At 43.3% G+C, this 13,723-nt stretch overlaps 1 protein-coding gene across 2 annotated transcripts in view; it reads left to right on the forward strand.

Moving 5' to 3' along the window:
* The window catches only part of FAM81B (family with sequence similarity 81 member B), a 750,896-nt gene that overhangs the window by 74,029 nt on the left and 663,144 nt on the right, over positions 1-13,723 (forward strand). For both annotated transcript variants that reach the window (XM_086960923.1, XM_086960924.1), the window contains exon 2: positions 154-225. In XM_086960923.1, coding sequence (XP_086817049.1) covers positions 176-225 — 50 coding nt within the window. In that variant the 5' untranslated portion in view covers positions 154-175. The remainder of the gene's footprint in view (positions 1-153; positions 226-13,723) is intronic.

Raw genomic sequence — 13,723 nt, forward strand, 5'->3', positions numbered from 1 at the left:
CAGGCTGTTAGTCACTTATCTCAGGGGAATGCATGTGAAAAAGTACGCACAAAAATTGCCATTAACACCTGTAAAACATTGAGCCCTATATGTTTAACAATATATGTGTATATCTATTATTGAAAGTAAATCATCTGTGATCCTTTTTTTTAGATAACTATCACAACCGCCAAAAATGTCGCGAGAGAATTCATTGCAACTGGTCCAGTACTACCAACCTGACAAGTAAGTCCATCATGAAAGTCACTCACATCATTATCTGACCATAATCACTAATTTATGAACTCTGATTATAAGCATCCAGCAGTCATAAACCACATTTACATTATAATGTTGCAACCATCTATCATTTACACGGATTCTTGCCATCGCAGGAACGATAGCATTAAGGCTGTCAACAGTCTAACAACTGACTGCAAAGACTGAGGACAAAGGGGCTTAGCTATTTTGTACCATGAAGAAGAGGTGCAAGTTCATACCAAGTGCATGTCTAAGTAGCTCATGTAATCTTGTATTGCTTTCAATGAGTAGACACCTGTAGGTGGTTTTTAGGAAGGCTGCGTATGCTCAAAAAGAATACGGATTTAAACTGCACCGAGCAAAATACCATTGTTTTAAATAATCTTTTGGTTTTTTAGGCTTTAAAGTCTCAGCACACTTTTTGACAGTCCAACCACCTGACTTATGGCTCTGTTTATGTCTCAAAGCAGTTTTTTGCCATGATCTAGGAATACTGGTGTGCTGCTGCCAACCGCTAAGAATCCTTATCATGGTGCGGGGAATGAGATTTTGGTATCAATTTATAATCAATTTAATAGTTTATCTCATTCGTAAAGTTTGGACCGCTCGTATCTGTCATTGAGTAAAAGACCACCCCCACACAGGTTTAGTCATCCCCATTAAATGACGCCACTCTGAAGAACCACTTACAACTGATAAAGTTTTAAGGTTTTTATATAAAGTCAAATTTGAATGCAAATTACAATCCTCTCAGGATAAATCTCAAAGTATACAAAGAATACAAAATCAGTTCCTTAATCCTCAATTTAAAGTTTCGATGTGAAGTGGTTCCTTTGCGTCATCTACAGAAAGAGAAAATAATCAAGTTACATCTGTCCCTACTCTATACTAGGTGACATCCCTACTTCGCAAGTTTCTTCCCTAAAAAGGTGTCAGCAGTTTGACTTCCAAAGAAGTTCAAACTCTCTTAACCTCTAAAGGTAACTTAAGTTTAAGAAGCAGTACCCTCTCTGCCTACCCATCCGCTCTTTTAAGGGTCCTCGGCCTACTGCTCCCTTGCGCTCTGATCTCTCTCAGCGCATCTGCTCAAGGCATCTACCCTTCTAACTTGCCTCTCGCTGTTCTCTCTCTGAGCTCTTCGCTATCTTATCCCCGGGGTGCTGTCCCTAAAATACACAATCACAGTGTGGGTGGATAGCCCCTTGACGCCCACCACGGACTTTCCCCGATGATGTCAGTTTCTGGCTCTTTCCATTGCTTCATCTCTTCGCGTCGTCCGTTAGGTTGACCCTTCTCCTTAGATGTCATCTTCATCTTCTCGTTGGCGACTTTTAGTTGACACTTTCATCCAAAGTCAGATAACCTTAAACAAGACCTTAACATTACGACTCTTTCTCTGACCTTACGAGATCCTGTGAATGGTCATTCAAAACAAAGCTCAAATTCCAATCGCCTCCTCTCATGTTTAGGCAATAAACTTCGTTCGACATTTGTCACCTTAAATCTAACAAATGCTAGACTCTTCGGCTCGCACCTTCATGTAAAGACTATTCACGACTCCTGTGAGCCCACTAAATTACATACATTGGACTATGCTCCTGCGAACTCTCGGTTAGTCAGGTTATAATCACAAATGACCTAAACTCTTCTAGCATTCCTACAAACTTCTTCTACACAGTATAACCTTTAACATACATTTATATATGAACACCTTTAGTAATTACGTTTCTTCTAAACGAATACAATTTTACATAGAATATAAAGTTCACACAGAATATAATTTCATACCTAGAATATAAACCCTATACATGGAACCTAACTTTATATTCTCATTGATTACATCGTTATGTATGCTCTCTGCACATTTCTCCATGTTGCATTTCTCTTCGTTTCTGCATTTAAAGTTACACACGTATTTGAATTCTACTCTGCACGTTCTACTGTTCGTAGGCATTTCTACATTAGCCCACTACGTATACGGCCTTCTAGATCTAATACATTCTAATATGAATACAGTTATACATTTCCTATACCATGATATCATTTTAATTGACTTTATGCTATAGTCATCAACTTCACATTGCGTTATATATTTCATTCCTACGTTTATAACATATACGTCTAAATATGGTTACGATATACTTTATATTCAAATTTCGCTCTCTCAGTTCCCCCCTTTGATGACTTTTAGGAGTCATCACTAAAAGCAATTTGAATACACCTCTTAAACAGAACTAGTTACATCATTCCCTCTTTTCATCATTTCAAGTGCCCTCAAGCTTTTATACTGTTGATCTTGTAAAGCAGCTAATTTCCTTTCCTGCTCTCTCATAGATCTTTGTAACCGGTTCGTCCTATACCATTTATATAGTTTCACAAATCCTAACAATGTAATTATGCAAATTAATACTATTAATACAGGTTTTAATATGTACCACACTATACTTTTGCCAAGGTTAGCAAACCAACTCCCAACTTTCCCTACTCCATTACCTACTTTTTCCCAAACATTTATTTTTGTCAAATCTTCGATTTCTTGTTGAATCTGTGTAATGTTTCTTATAACCTTCTCAAGTGGTTTTGAATTATCAGGAATATAAGTACAACATTCCTGAACCTTCAAAGCCTTGCAAACTCCGCCTTCTTTTGCTAATATCACATCAAGAGCAAGTCGATTCTGAAGAACCATTGCTCTGATCGATTGCATCTCACCTTCTATTAGCATTAATGACCTTGCAGTACTTGCAGATAATCTATCTACGACTGTAGCTAGTCTCCTGATCTTAACATCGTTAAGTATTAAACCCAACATAGGAAACATCGCTCCAAATACGTCTCCTACTACTTCTGCTTCTCCTACTTCCCTTTTCATTCTTGTCGAAGCCTTTCTTTCTATTATCGCTAAATCCTTTGCATGATATATTTTGGGGAAGACAATTGCCAAGTAACACGAACCATACCAATTGTCAGGCAGTTTTACATAGGCACTTCTCCCACATACAAAATATACATTAGGAATAGCTTGCATCCCTTTCATAAAATCTTTCGTGTAGTACTCTAGTCGAAAAGCATGTTCGCAATTCACTTCCCCTACGAATTCACTCTCATAATATGTCTTGCTTCGAGTTAAACATAACTTTCCTTTCTGCGTTCTATCCAGTGCTATTGGACCATTACTTCCTTTCTTTTTATGTGCCTTCTCTTCTTCGGTCCAATCAGGTTTCCATTGTCCTGACATTTTTAAAATTTTCTGCCTTCTGTATCGGTCATCTACTTGTCCTATAAACTTCTTTTCTACCTCTGACACTTTGCAAGTCAGATTATTTCTGCGTGCATATGATGTATCTAACGTATCCCAAGGAAGAAAGAATTTGGCTAGTCTATCCTCCTTTTTGTAATAGTCCCACTTATTCATTTGCTTATAATTCGGAACTTCAGGCAGTACCGAATCATAATTTGAAAAGTAGTACTCAAATCCTTCTCTACCATAAAATATACTAAGCAGTAAGCTACATGTTATCCCATAAGTCAATGGGAGATGATGATATCGAATGCCCTCATCTACAGAAGCCGGCAATTGCATACAAACGTAGCAATCTTTGGCCTCCATGGCATCAATATACTCGTATAATAGTTTTGCATATGCGTTTGACCTAAAATTTCCCTGTGACTCGTCTACGTGTAATCTACGAGTTTCATCTGCTAGTAACGCCTTTTCACGTATAACATTGCTCTCCTCCTTCTTTCCCACAAGAGCAGGTTTCAAAGTCGTTACAAATTTTACATTTGCTATTTCTTTATCGTTTTCATGTCCTACTATGTATGATATTGTCACTACTGTAATTATGAGAGATATCAATATTGCTATAAGTGTACCTACTATACATCTAGCTTTTCTGTTTGGGTTGCCGTTCTCCATGTTGTCAAAACAGCGTGACTCCTTCCCTTGCGAAAAGCTTATCAGTTCAGTCCTTAGCTTGCCTTGTTTTCTTCTCGGTTTGTAAAGTTCCTTTTTATCAACAAAAAGATCTCTTTTTCGCAACAGTGTCTCTTTATTTTTAACAACAGACAACCCTAACCCTTCTCCGTCCTCTAAATGTAAACCCTAATTTTATCCTTCTTTCCACTCGGCGCTAGGTTATCTTCTTCTTTATAGCTTATATACAAAAGTCTCTATGCATCAACAATTATTCTCGGACCTGCAGCTCTTGCAACTAGTTCCAATAGCTCAAAACGAATGACTTTGTCTTCTTCCTCTGATATTTGATGACCAAAGGTTGGAAATTGTAATCTGTTCAACACTAAATCCTTAATCCGACTCAAGTATGGGGGTATGGGAAGTGTGAAAGTCAGTAACCCCTCAGTCTCGAGTCCAGGCGTCAACATCCATATCTCCACTGCCACAAATGGATCGAGATCGATTACTTTCACACTCTTCACTCTCCCAGATTTCTGTCCCCAAGACATCTGCTAGATAAGTCCACTCTGGGGTGGCGTACCTTCTACAGGGCACACGTACCCTTCTCGACCTTCGTGGACTCTCAGTTCCTGAGTCTGTCGTTACTTCCTCCTGATCCGATTCTTCAGCGATCGGGACAAGAGTTCTTTCTTGCTTTTCCTCCGAGCTTGGCCTTTTCTTTCTCTCCGGCCAACTGGCTTCTTCACTCCTTGTTCTTCTGCTCCTTGTTCTTGGACCAGTCTCTTGGTCACTCTCAGTTTGTTCAGTATCCGATTCAGTTTCCCAGTTACTCTCTTCTCCTGAGGCGACTTCGGTCTCGCTAGTGTCTTGACCTTCGTCGACTTGTTCCAACACGGGTTCAGTCTCTTCGATCACCTCCACAGCTTGGCTTTCCCCCTCTATGGCTTCTCCGCTTTCCGCCGGATTCTCATCCGAGAGAGGAGCTGTTTCTTCTAGAGGTGTTGGCACTCTTCGAGTGTGTGAGGCATGTATCCAGTTTGGCAGACCTCCACACTTCACCGCTGTGTTCGTGACAAGTATGACTTGAAACGGTCCTCTCCAGCGCACGTCTAAGCAGTTCTTCCTGACATGCTTTTTCACCAGGACCCAGTCTCCAGGACTCAGGTCATGGCACAAGTCTTGTGCTGATGGAACCTCTGCAGCCTGGACCTGGAGGGACACAGAATTAATGGCATCAGATAGTCCCTTGCAGTAGTCCAAAATCAAGTCGTCTGTGATGTTCACTAGCGCTGCAGTTGGAACCGATGGCAATCTCATAGCTCTCCCCATTAGCACTTCATGTGGAGAGAGGCCTGTTTTCCTATCAGGGGTGCTACGTATGCTCATAAGAACCACTGGAAGTGCGTCTGGCCAACTCAGGGACGTCGATGAACAAACTTTAGCCAGTCTGGACTTGATTGTACTGTTGATTTGTTCTACAATCCCTGAAGCTTCTGGTCGATAGCTGCAGTGTAACTTCTGATCAATATTCAAAGCTGAGCACAACATCTTCACTATTTCGCTGTTGAAATGAGTTCCTCTGTCCGATTCCAAAGAGGATGGCACCCCAAACCTCGGTATTAACTCTCTAAGTAACAGTTTCGCTACTGTAAGTGTATCGCATCTACGTGTAGGGTAAGCCTCAACCCATCTAGAAAATATGCAGACAATCACTAAAACGTATCTGAGTCTGTTACATGGAGGCATTTCTATAAAATCAAGCTGCATTCTATTGAAAGGCCCCCCAGACCTTCCTATATGACTCAATGTAACTGGTGTTCTCTTTCCCACGTTTAGTTGCTGACAAATCGCACATCGCTGACACACTGCTTCTGCCGCTACTCTAAATTTAGGATTAAACCACGTTTGTCTGAATACTCTCACCATTGCATCTCTTCCTATATGTGCTGATCCATGCAATTTCCTTGCCATTGGACTAACAAGCTCATTTGGTAAAACTGCTCTCCCATCGGCAGAAACCCAAAAATTCATTTCGCTTTTCTCACAACCCGCTGTTTCCCAGCCCTTTTTCTCAACATCTGGTGCATTCTCCTGAACACTCCTTAATTCATCCCACGTATCCACTGTGTCTAACAACATGGTCAATTCAGTTCTTTCCTGTACTCCCCCCACTTTCACATTAGTGTGAGAATATCCTTGTTCTGCGCAATAACGCGCTACTTCATCAGCATAGCGATTGCCCTGCGACACAAAGTCTACATTTTTAGTGTGCGCGGCACACTTGACAACGGCTATGGCTGACGGACCTTGCAATGCTTCTAACAGTAATCTCACGAATTCTCCATTCCTAATGGGAGAACCCGAGGAGGTCATGTAACCTCTTTGAGACCATAACTGCCCATAATCGTGAACTACCCCGAAACCATACTGGCTATCGGTGTATATGGTGACTCGAAGTTTGTCGCCTGCTAAGCAAGCACGAGTCAAAGCAACAATTTCAGCTACCTGTTCGGAATGTACTCCTTCCAGGCAAGCGGCTTCTATAACTCTGGTAATCGTGCAAACTGCATAAGCTGCTCTCAGCTGACCGATATCGTCTCTTACGCATGAACCATCAACAAAGAAAATTTCATCAGGGTCAGTCAATGGCTCATCTACGATATCGGGTCTCGGTTTGGTGCATAGTTCAGTCACATCGAGGCAGTCATGATCTGTACAATTTTCATCTTCCACTTCATTCGGAAGTGGCATCAAAGTTGCAGGATTCAAGACAGAGCATCTTTTTAGGGTCACATTCTCGGCAGCCAGTATGACTTGCTCGTAGCGTGTGAGCCTGCTATTCGTCAGATGCTGAGTCTTAGTCCTGGTCATTAACAATTCCACAGAATGCGGTACGTACACCACTAACTGATGTCCCATCACCACGCTTTCAGATCTTTCAATGCTGACACCCGTTGCAGCTACGGATTTGAGACATCCGGGCAACGCTGCGGCTACTGGATCTAATGTAGCCGAAAAATACGCCACTGGCCTACGCGCATCTCCGTGGATCTGAGCTAAAACTGCTAAAGCGCATCCCTCTCTTTCGCAGCAGTAAAGCAAAAATGGTTTTGTATAGTCAGGCATTCCTAAAGCCGGGGCACGACATAAGTCCTCCCTCAGCTGCAAAAATGCCATCAAACAGTCTTTGTCCCATGGTACCGGATCACTCACTCCTTTGTGCGTCAGTTGTAATAACGGCTTTGCCTTCAGCGAAAAGTTAGCTATCCACTGTCGACAATAACCGACCATGCCTAGAAACATCCTGACCTCTCTTTGTGTTGTAGGCGCGTTCATTTTCATAATCGCCTCTATTCTGTCTGGAGACACCTTCCGTTTCCCCTTTTCAATCCTGTGACCCAAGTATTGCACTTCAGTCTTACAGTATTGCAATTTACTTGGTGACACCTTGTGCCCGTTCTCGGCCAAATGATTTAACAAGGTTATGGTGTCCTCTCTGCAAGCTTCCTCTGTCTCTGACGCAACTAGGAGGTCGTCTATGTACTGGACTAGAACTGAGTTCTTGGGCAGTACTAGACTTTCAAGATTTCTCTTTAAAAGCTGGTTAAAAATCGATGGGCTTTCTGTATACCCCTGAGGGATACGACACCATGTTAAAACACGATCTTCCAGCTTAAAAGCGAAAAGATACTGGCTCTCTTCATCCAAAGGTATCGAAAAGAAAGCCTGACACAAATCTATCACTGTAAACCATTCAGCTTGGAATGGTATCTGAAATAATATCACTGATGGATTCGGTACCACTGGACAACATGAGACAACAATATTATTAATCTTTCGAAGATCCTGCACTATTCTGTATTTTCCACTAGGCTTCTGCAAACCCATAATCGGTGAGTTACATGGACTACCCACGATCTCCTTCAGTATTCCCTGTTTAATCATGGATTCGATCACAGGCTTTATTCCTGCAATCGTCTCTGGTGTCAACTTGTATTGTGGTGTTCTTGGGTACTCAGCATTGAGTCTTACCAAGATCTTTACTGGTTCTACTCCTTTGATCAAGCCTATTTCTTCTCCAGTGAAATCCCACACCTCAGCTGACACTTTCTCCCTCAAGTCCTGTGGAAGCTCCTCCACTGTCAGGGTAGGATATAATTCCACACATTCTTGCGAATTTACAACTTTGAAATCGGCATCTTCATCGTTGGTCTGTACTTCTACTCCTTCAGGTGTGCAATGTATTGTGCAATTCAGTTTACACAACAGGTCTCTTCCTAACAAACACACCGGGCTAGAATCACAGATCACAAACTGATGTTCGTCACTGTAATTCCCTATCTTTACTGACACTGGTTCTGTCAGGGGATTCGTCATCCTCTTGTTTGCGACTCCTACCACCTGAATCATTTCTCCTGATATCGGCAGACCTGGGACTACCGCTGATCTCAACGTGGATCGAGTGGCTCCCGTATCCACCAAAAAGGTCGTAGGACATCCAGCTACTTCAGCTTCTACGTATGGTCCCCTCTGATCTACTTCCAGGGCTGCTCCTAAAGTACAATCTTCTTCCCTATTCACTCGTTGCCCTGTAAGAGGATCAACGTAGTAGCATTCTTCTCCTCCTACGAACAATGGCATTTGTCTATAGGTTTTCCCTCCATTCGCAATTCGAGGCGGTTGAGGAAACGGGGCTCGAGGAGTCTGAGTCCCCCCTTTGATAAACTTTCCCTTCGGGACTGTTGCTCCCTTAACCAAGTTGTTCTGTACCTCTTCCTCCTCCTGTTCTAATTCCCCTGTCTCAATATTGTAAGGACACTCGCGTCTCCAATGTCCCACCTCGTTACACTGATGACACCTAGTTGTCCTTTTCAGTGTTGCGATATCCATTCTCGGTCTCGGTCTTTCTTCCTCTTCTCTGCTCTGATTATTCTGTTTCTTTGCCTGCGCTCCTGTTCCCTGCTGTCGCTGTCCACCCTTTCCAGCTGCTTGCATCTGTACTAACATTAACTTTTCCTTGAGTTTCTTTGCCTTCGAGTCTATCTCATCGCTACAGTATCTAGCATACCTCAGAATTTCGTCTAAAGGTTTGTTCTGCCAACAGATCAAGTGCTGTTGAATCATTAGGCTTATGTCTGGTCTCAATCCGAGAACAAACTTCGACACAAACTGTCCTATGTCCTTAGGATCCATTACGTCCAAGCCACTATACTGTTTGAATGCTTTCAATAACCTCTCATAGAACTCGTGAACTGTCTCTTTAGGCTCCTGAGTTGTTCGATCTATCTTAACCCAGTCTATGTCTTGCACCGGCACTTTCTCTTTCAGCCATGTTATTACCCTTTCGTATTTTTCCATGACTCTGTCTGATGGACCACCTGTCTGTGTATCTCTCTGAGGCTCACAAGTGGGCCATTCAATACTAAGTTTGCATGCCGTCCACAAATCTCCGGGTACCACGATATCGAACAATGTGTTCAAATCGATCCAGAGAACCTTAGAGATCTTCACGAATCTCTCTACCTGCTTGTACCACTCAACGGGATTTTCTCTAAGTTTCGGGAAGGAATTAGTGAATGCCGCTAAATCCCCCCTACTCCATGGTACATGCACGTAGTTTCCGTTCGTGATTTCTCGCAAAGGAAAAGCTTCCATTCGCATTAGGTCTGTATCCTGAGACTTCACAAGTGTACTCCGTCTGACAGACCCCTTCTTGGACCATCTTTCCTCCCATCTATCCAGATCTCTCCAAATTCTAATACACATGACCAATTCCCTTATGTGTACTCTCAGTCCAATCGTTCTTCGTTCATCCAAATCTAGGTCTGTGCAATTTAGCCTATGATTGGCCTGCAAAGCCTTAGTTCGTGATATATCTATCATGTACTTGTCAGCCAATTCAGATAACTTTTCATGAGCTGCTCTTGCCTTTCGAGTAACATCCTTGGATAAAAACAGTATCTCATCTGGAGCGTACAGATCTAACCTCTCGATTGCCACTGTGCCGTCAATTATTTCATCTAAGTCTGATTTTAAACTCATTACATCTATGCGCCTTGCTTTTATTTCGGCTTTCAGTACATCAGTCCTAGGTTGTTCTCTTGCATCCCTCTCTCCTCCACTATGCGCCCTACGCCTGAGCACAGGTGAGTTATGAGGAATCTTTCTTCCATCTCTTTGTTCCCACCTCTCTAAATCCCAAGCCTTTCCATCTTCCCTTGGGGTGTGGTGGAACAATACTCCATCCCTTACTCCTACACTCCGTCTTTTCAGTTCGGTTTCTCCGGATACAAGATAAGATCCTCCGTGCTGTTCTAAACCACTGTAACTCGCTTGCTGTCTGGTATCACTTAACAGACGATAAGGTCCTTCATGGCTCTCCATGCTCCCGCGATCTCTTTCGTGATCACCGGATGTATGGAGAGACGTTTCGCGGCTCCCTAAATTCTCATGACTTCGTCCACTATCACCGGATGCATGTCGAGACGCTTCGCGACCCTCCATGTTTCCGTGATTCCAATGTTGAACATTTTCATCCGGAGTATGGTGTGTGCATCTGAAAGTGTTCCGGTATTCCTGCGTCCTTCGTTCTCCTTCACTAAAGGTGACGCGAGGCACTTCGCCACACCCTGCACTCCTGTCATCGCACGTTTGCCTATTGCCACTAATGGTAGGGCAATTATCTCTTCCGCTTCCTTGACTCCCTCTCTCCCACTCTGGGCTGCTTTCGCCAGCTCCACAATGAGAGAGGACCTTGTTATCCTGGTCTCTCCATTCAGCTCCTGTTTCTAAACTTTTATTCCTAGCCTCTTCAGCCGTGTCCCATTCTTTCAGATATTCCCTTAATTCCTTATAGGATTTCGGTTTTGGTCCCCTCAAATCCATTGATCCTCTTTGACCCCCTTGTTCTATCCAGGGACCCGTCGCGGAATCTAATGGGGTACTTCGACTTACTGGTGCTAATCTCTGTCTTTGAGGATTCATCGTGTTATTCCTATTCTCCATCTCTGCCCTTTCCCTGTCCCATCGTGCCTGTTCCTCCTGTTGGACCCCCTCTGGGTTGTAGATTGACACAATAGGGCCTATGGTAACAGGTACTTGTAAAGCGTCTGGCATTTGGTACGACCTTGCACATTGCGTCTCTGGCACCTTCTGGACCACGAATCTTCCCACTACTCTCTGTTCGGAACTAGTTTGGGGTATTTCCTCACTCTTGTTGGAGTCCCACTCTGTTACTGGGATCGATTTATATTCTCCCCATCTAGCTCCTTCCCCTTGCTGTAATATGGGACTTGCGGATTCACCACTATACGGAGGTGGTCTCTCTGTTAACAGCCTCTCTAACAGTTCTTCTTCCGTTTCGCTATCCTCGTCTTCCTCTTCTAGGGGTTTCTTTTCTCCCGTAGCTTCTATCATGGTGAACAGTTTGTCTGCTTCTATCTTTTGCACTCTCCACTTCTTAGCTTCCTCATCCCATTTAGCATCCTGTAATGCCTTTACTGATCGTCTCACTCTTTCTTGACGCCTCTTTACGCCTTTTGCGTGTGCTGCTTTAAACCATGCACTAAGAGCTTCGAATTGTGTTGGCCTCGGTAGAGGTCTTGTTGCAAGCATTACCGCTTTCAATTGGTTCAACACGTCTAGCTTAAATGTTCCGAATCTCGGAAACATCAATTCCTTTTCTCCTTCTGTTAGCCTATTCCACTCGGAAATCCATAATATCGAGTGTAAGCCTACATTTACTGCCATATGATAAGCTGGTGTGCCTTCTGGTGGAGCTTCTTCTCCGGCATATAAGTTTCTTCTATTCTTCCTAAAGATCTTTCTTAAACCCTTAAAGCACTTCATTTTTGATGATCTACGATTTTCCTTTTATTAATTCTCTTCCTTATTTACGTCCCGATGACAACCACCAATCCCGGTGCGACTCTCGCTAGTCAGCCTATCTCAACGCTGTTCTACGCCGATTGACCAATCTCAGCGCGACTCTACGCTGACGTCACTTGTTCCCTCTGCAGCAATTTCCTTCGTTTCTCAACTCGTCTCGCGATCTCACATGCGTTTCATTCATACGCTGAAAAATGACTACTTCCGTCCAAGCGATCACTTTTCTCTGACTGTACGGCCACAGTCTAACTGTAATTGCCACCTCAACTGGCGAGACGTCTTTCCTCGTACGGTCAGACGTTCACCTCAACTGATAGGTTACTTACACACAGTAAACGTACGACCAGCATGCGTTTACTCATACACTCACTCAAACGCTCCCCCTATCATCGGTCTGCGGGCGATCAATGGTACCTCATGACCCCCATGAAATGGTAGACAAATTACTCTGGGTGTTCGATACACCCGAACCACTTAAGTCCTCTGGACATAAGATTTTATCCGGTTGCGCGCGCTCACAACCTTCCCTCAATCACACTACAGGCATTCAACTCCGCTTGACATTACAACACAGGAACAACATAAAACACCGCAATCTTACAACGCATGACCCTTATACTCACTCTCGACCGATTCTGCTGCTTTTCTCTCGACGCACCGTCAGCACCTTCTTCGGCAGGGATTCGTCGTCTGGTCGTCGATGACTAGGGACCTTGGGGTAAACTAAACCTGGCCTAGGTTGTCTTCCTCAAGAAGATAACCATCATTACTCTGCTACCAACTGCGGGGAATGAGATTTTGGTATCAATTTATAATCAATTTAATAGTTTATCTCATTCGTAAAGTTTGGACCGCTCGTATCTGTCATTGAGTAAAAGACCACCCCCACACAGGTTTAGTCATCCCCATTAAATGACGCCACTCTGAAGAACCACTTACAACTGATAAAGTTTTAAGGTTTTTATATAAAGTCAAATTTGAATGCAAATTACAATCCTCTCAGGATAAATCTCAAAGTATACAAAGAATACAAAATCAGTTCCTTAATCCTCAATTTAAAGTTTCGATGTGAAGTGGTTCCTTTGCGTCATCTACAGAAAGAGAAAATAATCAAGTTACATCTGTCCCTACTCTATACTAGGTGACATCCCTACTTCGCAAGTTTCTTCCCTAAAAAGGTGTCAGCAGTTTGACTTCCAAAGAAGTTCAAACTCTCTTAACCTCTAAAGGTAACTTAAGTTTAAGAAGCAGTACCCTCTCTGCCTACCCATCCGCTCTTTTAAGGGTCCTCGGCCTACTGCTCCCTTGCGCTCTGATCTCTCTCAGCGCATCTGCTCAAGGCATCTACCCTTCTAACTTGCCTCTCGCTGTTCTCTCTCTGAGCTCTTCGCTATCTTATCCCCGGGGTGCTGTCCCTAAAATACACAATCACAGTGTGGGTGGAACGCCCCTTGACGCCCACCACGGACTTTCCCCGATGATGTCAGTTTCTGGCTCTTTCCATTGCTTCATCTCTTCGCGTCGTCCGTTAGGTTGACCCTTCTCCTTAGATGTCATCTTCATCTTCTCGTTGGCGACTTTTAGTTGACACTTTCATCCAAAGTCAGATAACCTTAAACAAGACCTTAACATTACGACTCTTTCTCTGACCTTACGAGATCCTGTGAATGGTCATTC

Source organism: Lissotriton vulgaris, chromosome 3_1 (genome assembly GCF_964263255.1).
Source record: "Lissotriton vulgaris chromosome 3_1, aLisVul1.2, whole genome shotgun sequence".
Lineage (NCBI taxonomy): Eukaryota > Metazoa > Chordata > Amphibia > Caudata > Salamandridae > Lissotriton > Lissotriton vulgaris.